General features: G+C 49.8%; 1 protein-coding gene across 1 annotated transcript; it reads left to right on the forward strand.

The window, feature by feature from the left end:
• Nucleotides 1-1451: 1451 nt before the first annotated feature.
• Nucleotides 1452-10677, forward strand: TMEM11 (transmembrane protein 11). The gene is made up of 2 exons (XM_030229908.2): nt 1452-1786; nt 9743-10677. Exons 1-2 carry the CDS (start codon nt 1722-1724, stop codon nt 10257-10259), a joined length of 582 nt encoding a protein of 193 aa, XP_030085768.1. The 5' UTR covers nt 1452-1721; the 3' UTR covers nt 10260-10677.
• The last annotated feature ends 649 nt before the right edge of the window (nt 10678-11326 follow it).

Below are 11326 nucleotides of genomic sequence, written 5' to 3' on the forward strand. Positions count from 1 at the left end.
GTGGGATCACAACTGGTTCCTCTCCTTTGCCAGCTGATCCAGCCCTGCTCACCTTCATCATTCCTCCTTGCAATTTCAGGCCAGTCTTTGGGAGTTGTCCTGCTCATTTGCAGGACAACTCAAACACTGAGTGTTTGTGTCCACTGCTTTAAGATGGGCATGAAAATATTTAAATGTCTGGTTTTTGTGCTTGTCCAGAGCAAGGTGGGCAGGCAGGAGACTCAGAGGAACACAAGGCACAAGTGCAGCCAGCACTCCCCAGGGCTGGGAGCACAGCCTGAGCCCTTGGGATCCTAGCAGGGCATTTGTGTCACTTCCCAGCGCTGTGAGAAGGCTGAGAGGCTGAGTTTGGATAACTCAGATTGCCAGGAAGGTCGGTGTGGAGAAGAGTTATGTTTTGATCCAGTGTGACAAGCTACCCCTGGGCTGCAGCAGGAGCATGGGGTTTGCTGCTCCCCAGGGACAGCACGGCCGGCTGGGATCTGTGGCTGGGCTGTTGCTGGTAACACACTCTGTTTACATTCCACATTCCACACAGTCCATGCTCCGGCCTGTCCCAGCCCTGCCGCACGTTCTGCCGGGCTGGGCACGCTTCCCAAACACCTTGCTCCTGCGAATGCAGCCTTCAGCTGCCCCCCCAAACACAGCTGAGAGGGCAGCGCTGTGGGAGGGCCCTGCAGGCTGCAGGAGCAGCCTCGGGATGCCTGGGAAGGTGGAGGCAGCCAGGGGTTTGTTCTCTTCAGTCACATTCCATCACTTGGGAATAATGCTGTCAAAAAGAGGGTTTTTCTAGGAACGGGAGATGCAGAGGCAGCGCTGTCAGGCTGGAGGAGGGCTCCGAGAAAGGAGGGGGTGTGGAGCAAGGAGCTGCTGTTTGATAAGGAAAACTTAAAATTCCTGATAAAAAGGCTCCTCTTCTGGGAGGAATCCAGCCAGGAGCAAGAGGGAGCCCTGCAGAGGCTCAAGCATCCTGGAGATAACCATCCAAACACAAAACCTTCTGATGGATCCGCAGGAGCTGGGAAACCTCTGGCAGTACCAAACCTACACTGCAATTCTAGAGATGCGTTTGGTATTAAACTTGATATTGAATTGATGATCTTGAGGTCTTTCCCCAAGTGATTCTGCAGCAGGGGAGTCTCCCCATTCACTGCCCCTCTTTCGAGATTGATTAAGGGGGCGAAATACACCCCTAAAGCGCCCAGCCTCTCTTTCCAGGGAAGTGCTGCACAGGGGATCCTCCATCCCTACTCGCTCCAGGGAAGGAGCCTCCTGAATTTTTTGGATCAGCAGACGACGCTGAGCTGCTCCTACCCTGGGCAGCCGCATCCTCTTACGGCGGGGCCGCGGGGCAGGCCGGGACTCGCCGCCACGCTCCTCCCACCGACCGGAGGATCTCGGGCGGCCGGGCCGAGCCGAGCAGAGCAGAGCCCCGCGGAGCCGCTCCCCCGCCGATGACGGGGCCGTGGCCGGGGGTCTCACCGGGCTCCCACCGCGGTGCCCACCTGGCCCCACCGCCCCCGTCCAGGGGACTACACGCCCCAGAGCCCCCCGCGGCCGTGCGGCGGCGCGAGGTACTGTGGGACTTGTAGTCTTTTTGCGGGCTCAGCCCCACCCCGAGCAGCGGCCGCTGCCGCCCCCACGCACTACATCTTCCGTCGGGCATCGCGGCGCGCCCGCGGGCCGCCGGCGGAGACATTTGCGAGGCGAGTGTCTCCAAGATGGCGGCGTGGGGAAGGAGGCGCGCGGGCCCCGGCAGCACCAACAGCGGCGGCGGCCGGGACAGGTGAGGGGCGGCCGGGCGGCGGCGAAGGGCGGCGGGGGCTGCGGGGCTGCACCGCCCGCGGCGGCCCCGCGACCCCGCGGCAAGGGCGGGGGCGCCGCGAGGGGAACGTGGCCGGGCGGGGCGGGCGCGGGACGCGGCCGCGCTGAGGCGCGGAGGGGCCGGGGGCGCTCGGCGGGGCCGGGCCCGGGGAAGGTCAGCGCGGCCCGCGGCGCCTCTGGGGCAGCGCTGCCCGCGGCGGGATGCGGCGCTGCGGGCCGGGTAGAAGAGGGCCGGCCCCGGGAGGCTCCTTCCGTCCACGGCTATTTTTAAAGGCGGGGAGGGAGCGGCGAGTCCTCCAGGGTGACCTCCTTCTGCCGGGGCCGCGGCGGGCACGGAGCTCGGGTCCGCGCTCCGGCCTCTGCCGGGGCGGAGGAGCGGCCGGCACAGGCTGGAAATACCCACGGAGCAGCGGTGGAAGTTTGGGAATCGCAACTTTAAAATGGGGAAAAGAGACAGAGGGATATGTCACGGAATCAGTTAGGTTCGAAAGATCTCGGAGGTCATCGAGTCCAAGCTGGGAGCGATCCCCACCCCGTCGCTCGGAGCAGAGCGCTGAGTGCCACCCAGTCTTTCCTTAAACACCTCCAGGGACGGTGACTCCACCACCTCCCAGGGCTGCCCATTCCAGTATTTAATCATCCTTTCTGTGAAGAAATCCTTCCAAATGTCAGGCCTGAACCTCCCCTGGCACAGCTTAAGACAGTGTCTGGTCGAGCTACTTTAAAACCTGTGTGCACAGCTCTCCACCTGCTGAAAATGTCTGGGTTTATCCCGCATTTCCTGACGCTGGCATTTTTCTGTTCTGCCCCAGGGCTGACTGATGTAACCGGCAGCTGCTGAAAGCTGCTGCAGTGTTCTCTGAGTTTTCCTTTGTCCTACTGCCTCGCCTCGAAACTCTGATATACCTCTTAATTAGAAACTCTGATATCCCCCTTAATTTGTCTCGTGGCTTTTGCTTCACTTTGTTCCCTTGCTGTGATCCAGCAGTGTTTTCTTTGATGCTGTTGAATCTACCCAGCCAAGGAGAGCCACAAGTAGCCCTGAAAATTCTGGCGCTCATGTGAACTGCAGGAATGCTGCCTATGTTCAGGGAATTCAAAAGTAATTGAACTGGAAGGACCAATGGAATTCCCGCATCAGCGTGGTTTAAATAAACAGCTAAGAATACCACAGTGGTAAAACTGTCTGCACCCAGTGCTGGCACTGCCCCAGCACGGGAGGTGTGGAGTTTTCATGTGGCAGACGTGTCCTCCCAGCAGAAGGGAAGACACAGAATATGGAAAAGAGCACTTAATAACTTCAGTTATTCTTCCAGGGTGAAAACTGATGCAGACTTAAAAGCGAGTTGTTACTGTGTAACTTCATCCATGACCTGTACAATAATCTAATTGTTTTTGAGGTGATCTTTTTTCAACCCTGTGACTGCTCTTGATCTTACGATCAAAAATATTCCTAAACACGAGTCACTCCATGAACCTGCTGCATGTATTATTTTTCTTTGGCCAGTGAGAAGGGTATGGAAGAGAACAGAACAGCACAACCTCCGCTGAGCAGCGTTTCACAATCCCCATCAAAAGCTGGTGGTTCTTTAGGTGTCACCCTGGACAAACGTGACAGGAGGATAATTCCAAAAGGTGTTGGGTGATGTCAGCCAGGTGCTGCTTCTTCCTGGCAGCTGCAGAGCAGGAGATGTGGATGACTGGGCCCCTGCCTGTCCCTCAGTGCCTGATCCCAAACCACACCTGCCCGTCTTGCCAGGCTGCTGCAGCACCGGTTGTGCAAAGGCAGCTCTGACAGACCTGATGTCATCACATGATGACATGTGCTTTTTATAGGGTGAATACAGTTTTCTTACTCTGGGCAGGATTCTTGTCCAAAGACACGTTCCTTTGAACTGAATGTGCTGATCCAGTTTTCCTGGTAACTGAGCTGTTTCAAGGAGTGTTTGTAGTTGTCAGCCAGCCGCTCTAAAAGGCATCTGTGTCTCGGAGGTGGTGTGAGGAGACTCAGTACTGAATAAAATCCTGTCTGCTGGGGGACTAGAGCAGCTTTCATTTAAAATTATTTACAAAAAAATAGACCAGCATATCTGTGAAGACTGAGTCCCTTCATAAGTGACTTTATTGATACTGAGAAAGCTATAATTGGTTAAAAAGTGCTTTCCTTGCTAGGAGTGAATGTAAGGACATTAATTTCAAAGGATGTTGACTGTGAATTCCAGCTGGCTCTGGTGGTGAAATAATAATGTTAAACAAAATAAACAAAAACACTGAAGGGAGCCAACTAAATATTTGTTTTCTTCATTCTGGATAGACTCTTTAATGGAGCCTGTCTAAAGTGAATTGTTAATCTGTAGACCAAAACAACTTTTTCATACAGAACAGACACAGGATTGTACTGGGTGTTTTTGTATAAAAGGCAGCCTGGTGCCCGCCAGAGCAGTGGACAGCATGTTGTTTGTTCCCCTGGGAGATGTTCTGACAAACTCTGGAAAGAAGAGCTTCCATGTCATCACCAGTGCCTGCACTGGCTGCTCTGTGCCCTCACAGAGCTCCCCTTTCGCTACCTGCACTGCTCAGATTTCTGGTGCTCTGCTTGCAGCAATGATTGACCTATTTCCATCAGCCTGGCTAATCATTAGTTGACTTAAAATTGACACCTCCTTGTTGTCTGGGGCTGGATTTGTTGTAATGGTCTGGTGATGTTTTCCTTAGAGTTCAGGTAATGTTGTCCCTCCCTAAGGCTGCTTGAAGAGCTTCCCAATGTTCTCCTGTCCTTTTTCCTATTTGAATTAAAGGTGCATCTTTTGAATTCAAGTCTTGCTTTATTGCCCTGCATTTCCTGTTCTTCCTCTGCTTGAATGCCCTTCTTAAAGCCCCAGGCCTGACAGCCCTGACTGAGGGCTTGAGCCTGATGGATTGTGGGGACCTTCAGCAGAGAAACAATTCTCCAGGTGTTTAGGGTGGGATGTGTTTGTGCTTTCGGTGCACCATATCCTGAGCAGAAACATACACTGGGGAATGCGACTTGGAGGTGGAATATTTCCACTGAGAATTAAAGCCAGGCCACAGCTCATTTCTTAATCTTGAAATTAAATTGAATTTCAGGAAGGCTTTATGTTGGAGGGAGGGAAGTTTAGTGTTTGGATTTGTCATGCCTTGACTCTGTTGACTTCCTCCAGCTTGGCTGAGAAGCCAGCAATGCTCCCAGACATGCTCTGGCCATCTGTAATGTCCTTTTCCTGAGGTCTTGCACAGCCAGCACGAAACCCCTCTTGCACTGCTGAGCTGGGCTGTGTGTGCTGCTTGTGGCTAGGTGTTATCATACTGCTGCAAGCTTCTCCTTTCTGAATTTTTTTAACTACTTATCAAACTGGTCTCCATTTTCAGTTAATCTGATTGTTTGGTGCTCTGAGCAAAATTCTTGCCCAGGAAAGAAAACTTTACCAAAACTTGACCTATGTGTTATGGGAGGGGCTCAAAAGAACTTTTTTTTTGCCCAGAACTCTACTTGTGCAGCTTAAGATTGTTTCCAAGTGTGATTTTGAGCACGTGCAGAACTGAGATAGTTGGATAACTTTGAAGCTCTCACCAAAAAAGTCTGGCAGGTGCCATTAGGTTGAAGGCAACAAACTCAGGAGGCTCAGTCCTTCTCCCTGCAGGTGGGCAGTGGTAGGAGGATGCTGAGGGTTTTCCCAGGATGTTTTCCTCTGCCTCGTTCTTGGTGCTCTGTTCCTTTGTTTCTCCTTTTGCCACTTGGCACCTGGCAAAGCATGGAGTCATATTGTGCCTCCTTTTTGGAATGTTACTTATTTCTTCATCCATAAAGACTATCCAACTGAAATTTCCATTTACCAGGCAGGCTGCTGGTTTCAGGAGCCTGCTGAGTAGAGGCAGAGAAATGGAGCTGCTCGGAGGACTGGAACTTCAGAAGAAATTCTTCCCTGTGAGGGTGGTGAGGCCCTGGCATAGGTTGCCCAGAGAAGCCGTGGCTGCCCCTGGATCCCTGGAAGTGCCCAAGGCCAGGTTGGGCAGGACTTGAAGCAACCTGGGACAGTGGAAGGTGTCCCTGCCATGGCAGGGGGTGGAACTGGATGGGCTTTGAGGTCCCTTGCAACCCAAATCATTTCAGGATTTGATGAACTGCTGGAGCTGCTGTTGTTCACCCTCTCCTGGTGCTCTCCCATATTCCCATGTTAGGAAGACAATCCAAATGTAATTTGAAGCTTGCTCTATAGCTAACAGACACTTCTGCCCCTCCTGCTGCTGTAGCTCTGCTAACAATGGATTCCTTATTTTTAACTTTGGCAATACCAAAATTTGACATCGTTGAGTTTGAAGTGATTTACATCTTGCTGTGCTGAATAGCTGAGAGTTCTGTCACATTCTCCCATCCAGGCATTCATTCAGCACCAGGAGTGAGACACTGAAAGTTCTCAAATACAGAATGCCTGAAGCTGCAGTAGAACAAATATTTGGCTATAAGGCCTAGAACTGTTCCTACAGAACAGCTCTACAAGCTTTTTAACTGTGCCCTCTTTTTTGGAGTGGGGAGACAGGTCCTGGAAAATCATTTGATTAAATAATATTAACAACTGCTTTTATAGGCTCTGCTTTGTCTAGTAAACAGCCTAATTAGGCTTCTGAACACCTGGCAGCATTTTATGTCTTCTGGCATTAGGTGCTCTCTGGTTATTTACTATTCTTTTAAGTAAAATGGAGTTTATATCAAATCCCCACACTTGATAAGTGGTGGATGCCAACTCAGAGTTGCTTGCACAGCTCTGCAGTTGTGTTTGTCATGGCCAGGGTGGGTGGCAAGCTCCAAAAGGCAGACTCCATGGCCTCCAGTGCTTGAGCAAATCCAGTTCTTTGACTGGATTTGTGGTGTGCAGCTGCTGTGTTCAGTGGAAAGGCTGTGTCAGGAGAGTTGTCTCTGTGAAATCCTCAGCTGAAACCTCCTCAAGCCCACATATCTGTGTCTCTTTCTGTATCATCTGAAATCCAAATAGTTTTCAGCTTTCCATGCTCCAGGGGCAGCCAGTTCTTGTGTGGAAATAACACATGATAACCCCACTTCCCTGTGCAGAAACTGAGACTTACTGCCTGCTTTGCTGACTCTTCACATGTCCTATTTAAGCAGATATCTTTTTTGTATTGGCTGTTTTGCCATTTGCAGCTTCAGCACTATGATAGAGATTTATTCTGATTTTAGAGGACTCATTTGCAGAAACAGCGCAGTTGGGGGGCAGACTCTTTCAGGGACAGAGCCTTTGTGCTATTCAGTTCCCAGTAATTTTTTATGTTTCCCAGCAGAACATACTTTAAATTCTGCTTGTTTTGGCATTGGAGGCCCCACAAAAAAAAAAAAAAAAAGGCATGTGCTTTTCTCAACTTTATTGTTATAAAGCCTCAGAGCCTGGCAAACCAGAAAATTCCAGAGGAGATGGACAGTGCTGCCTCTGGCCAGTCTGCTGGATTCCTGCTGACAGGTGGCTGTTTGTGGTGTGGCTCTGCTCGTGCAGTGATGGTGAGAGGAAAAAAGGGGTGTTCAGAGGGAAGAACAAGCAAGAGCTGAGCAAGGGAAACGAGGCTGATGTGCCACCTGTCCTGGTGCTGAGCCTGGAGAAATCCCATGTCATGTAGATACTGAATTCTAGAGTTAGAAGCTCAGTTCCCATGGCTCCTGCAGAGAGGCAGGGAAGGAATGGGCTCACTTCATCCCTGTTTTCCCAGTGATGACAGGGAGATGGGGAATGACAACTGTGCTGTGCCTAAGCCTCTGGGAGGTTCTCTGTTGAATTTGGATTCTCCTTCTCTATTTTGCCCACCCATGTGCATGTTCCTAGGTATTACAAAACACTGAAAGTGCTCCTTGTTGGAAATATTAATTTTGTCTGGAGAGTTGTGTTAGCACTGGCTTGGCTTCCAGCTTGAAAATGCCTTTCAGCAATAGCTTTTCCATGAAATCATTATGCCCTAGCAAGTGGTTTCACAAAGTCATGGTGGTAGTGTGCAGTTACCTTAAGCCTCTATACATCTTTTGCAATGAAACTGGAATTTTTGATTTGGAAGAAGCTGCACTTGGAGCAGCTGTTATCAGGGAAAAGAATCCTTGGCAGAAACCATGACCAGCTGTGTCCTTGGTGTCAGAGTAACACCTGCTTAACTCATTTTTTGTTAGAAAATCCTTATATAGATCCTGTTCTTAATTTTTTTTCTCTAAATACCTCTCAGTTCACTGCAGAACATCAGAGCCCACCACATCCTGTACTGAAAGGGTTAATGGTAATTTTCCCAACAATGTCTGACCACTCATTGCCCTAAAAAAGTCCCTGGCATGCACAGAATTAAGGTGGATTTTTATTTTTCTTTCTACTCATGAGCAAGCCAAGGGGGAAATGCACTGCAAGAACTCAATAACTACATTGTAAGTTGAGTTTTCCTTGTAGGTTATATAAATTCCAGCTGGACTTTTAATGAAACTGCTCATGACTCTGCTTTGGGAGAGGGTGGTGCCTCTCAGGTCCTGCTGGTTGATGTTTGCTGCTGTTACAAACCCTGCCATGTCTGCAACAGCTTGTAATTTAACAATATTCTTGATTACAGCTGGCCACTGCTCAATCCCCTTTGCAGCCCGAGTGGAGCTGCACATTAAGGATAATGTTTGGCAGCAGCAGCTTGTGAATGTGTATTTTTCTCCCTTATTTTCCAGTGCATGCACACAAGTACCACTGTACTAATGGAGCAAAAAGTGCTCGTTCTGTTCTCCACATCAGCAGTGTGTTCCTGCTGATATCACGGGGGTCTGAATGCTGTTGGGATGAGGCTGTTTTGTCTGCTGTGATTAGGTCAGATGTGTGATTTGTTCTCCTTCTGCTAAAGGAATCTGCTAGATATTTTTATCTTTGCTAGGCCACGTGCTCAGTTTTGCTCTGGTTAAGCACAAGTATGCCAGAAATATTCATTTCTGCACAGAAGGGAGGATTTTGCCTGGTTCTGATGGACAGGCTTTTACCCTTTCTCAGTGCAGGTGGACAGTCATAATCCTATTTCTTAGCAGTGTGTACATGAATGTAGCTGCAGATATAAGGTGATGTGGTGAAGGGGGTGGAGGGAAGGTGGAAATTGATGTGACATTAAGTAGCTGAAAGCTGCTGCTCCAATACAAGTTCCCTGAATCCCCTGAGTAGGAAATGTGCTCCCAGGTGAAGTGAGCAGCTCTTTCTTTACTGTTTAACCTGGGTTAAAAACTTGTTCCTGCCGTGCTTTGCTGCATCCCACTTCAGGAGAGGGAGTGAAGCGTTCTGCCACAAACTGAATGTTCTGCTGCCTTCTTCACCTTCCCTTTCAGCAGTGTTCCTTGGCCATCCTTGTTGGATTTACCATGGATTTACTAGGCTGTGTTAATATGGAGGACTAAATAGCAGGTTGCATCAGAAGGTAAATGTATTCATCTGGAGATGTTTCCTCTCTCCAAACCTCCCAGAGCAGCTTGTCCTCCTGATTAGTGAGCTGCTTGTCTTGGTTTCTGTGAAAGCTCCTGAAGTCTGTGGGGTTTGTTCAGTGATGTGTCGTGGTCACTAAGGTGTGAGTGACACTTCTGCTTGGGTAACAGTGTGAGAAACCATTTCAGGACTGCTACAAGACCCTATTTCTCAAATTGTTCTAGATCCTCCAAGTTAGGAAAAGGTAAGAAAAATAAGTTGCCTTCATTTGGGATGAATTATTGTACAGCAAGCATAATCAGCTGATGTGAAATGAAGCTTGAGTTGAGAAGCTGCTGGTTGTGAAACAGAGGCAGTGACCTTGAGGGGCTGCCCTCACTTGGGGCACTTCTGTCCTGCTCTCCCATCCGGGTGGGTGAACGGCCTGTCCTTCAGCTCTGTAGTTTTAATTCTTCATTTCCCCTTACCAGGGTGACCTTGTCCTCCACGGACTGTTACATTGTGCACGAGATCTACAACGGGGAGAACGCTCAGGACCAGTTTGAGTACGAGCTGGAGCAGGCGCTGGAGGCGCAGTACAAGTACATCGTGATCGAGCCCACGCGCATCGGGGACGAGACGGCGCGCTGGATCACCGTGGGGAACTGCCTGCACAAGACGGCCGTGCTGGCGGGCACCACCTGCCTCTTCACCCCCCTGGCACTGCCCGTAGATTATTCTCACTACATCTCCCTGCCCGCCGGAGTGCTGAGCGTGGCTTGCTGCACCCTCTACGGGATCTCCTGGCAGTTTGATCCCTGTTGCAAGTACCAGGTGGAGTACGATGCCTATAAACTTTCGCGCCTGCCCCTGCATACGCTCACCTCGTCCACTCCCGTGGTGCTGGTGAGGAAGGACGACCTGCACAGAAAGAGACTGCACAACACGATAGCACTCGCTGCCCTGGTGTACTGTGTAAAGAAGATCTATGAACTCTATGCTGTATGACTTCAGCAGGGAAGAGAGAAACCCACAAAGACAAGTGTATTAAGACTCCCACAGTAACATTTTGTTTTTCCTCTTTCAGAAGCGGTGGAGACTGGGAAGGATTTGGTTTGATAGAGCTGTTATTTTTCAAATAACACATCACTGGTGCACCAAGGTTTTTCAGCTCTTCATTACACTTGAGATGTGGATGTGTGGTGACTTGAGATCCGTATGTTAGGCCAGGGGAGTCCAATCCAGCAGCAGAATGTCAGTGAAAGAAAGCAATAGAAAGAAGGGGTGTGAGAGCTGCATTCTTTTTTTTTCTTTTTTTTCCCTTTTTTTTTTTTTTTGGGAAACATTTAAGTATATTGTTTAATTGTATTACACAGAACCAGCCAGAAGTTATCATTGACCATTAAAGGATGAGAATTTCAAATGCTCTTGCTCTCTTGTCACTGTTATCAAAGTGATACCACTTTAAGTGTCCAGGTACAAACACATTCTGCTCAGCTCTTGGACGAGTTCTTCCTAGGGTGGATACATCTCTGAAATGCCTTGGGGACTGCCAAGGTGGGAGTCTACCTGTCCTACCTTTGTGCTGTGTCCTGGCCACACAATTCCACTGCTTTTGCCTGGAGCAAGCAGGAGCTGCTTGCTCCTGCTGCAAGGCATCCACATGAGTGCACCTTGTAACTGTTACCTGAAATTTTAAAATTCAGTCCTGTGCATTATTCCATATTTTAGCTCTAAACTCAAAATCTTGTTCTTAGAGTGGGAAGCGTTTACTCTTCTGTGACATCTGCCAGTTATTTTTAAAGACAGGGGCTTGCTGTCTGTAATCTCCTCCCACCACATGGGGAATAGGTGTGGCTGGCATTGGCAGGGCCAGCTTGGCACAGCTCCAGGTGTTACATTTGAAATAGGAGAGCAAAGGCCTGCAGTGGGAGCTGCCTGTGCACTGTGTGCTCCCTGCTCCAGTTGGAGCTGCAGCCTGACCTTCACAGCTGAAACACTGACCTTGACAGGGGTCAGACCCCAAATTCTGCCTTTCTGTCTTTCTCTCTCCAAACTGCCACAGCAGGCACCAA

This window comes from Serinus canaria, chromosome 14, assembly GCF_022539315.1.
Source record: "Serinus canaria isolate serCan28SL12 chromosome 14, serCan2020, whole genome shotgun sequence".
Taxonomy (NCBI): domain Eukaryota; kingdom Metazoa; phylum Chordata; class Aves; order Passeriformes; family Fringillidae; genus Serinus; species Serinus canaria.

Coding starts and splice junctions, on each gene's coding strand:
- TMEM11 (XM_030229908.2), top strand. CDS start 1,722: ATGGCGGCGTGGGGAAGGAGGCGCGCGGGCCCCGGCAGCACCAACAGC. Junction 1,787..9,742: donor AGCGGCGGCGGCCGGGACAG/GTGAGGGGCGGC, acceptor TCCCCTTACCAG/GGTGACCTTGTCCTCCACGG.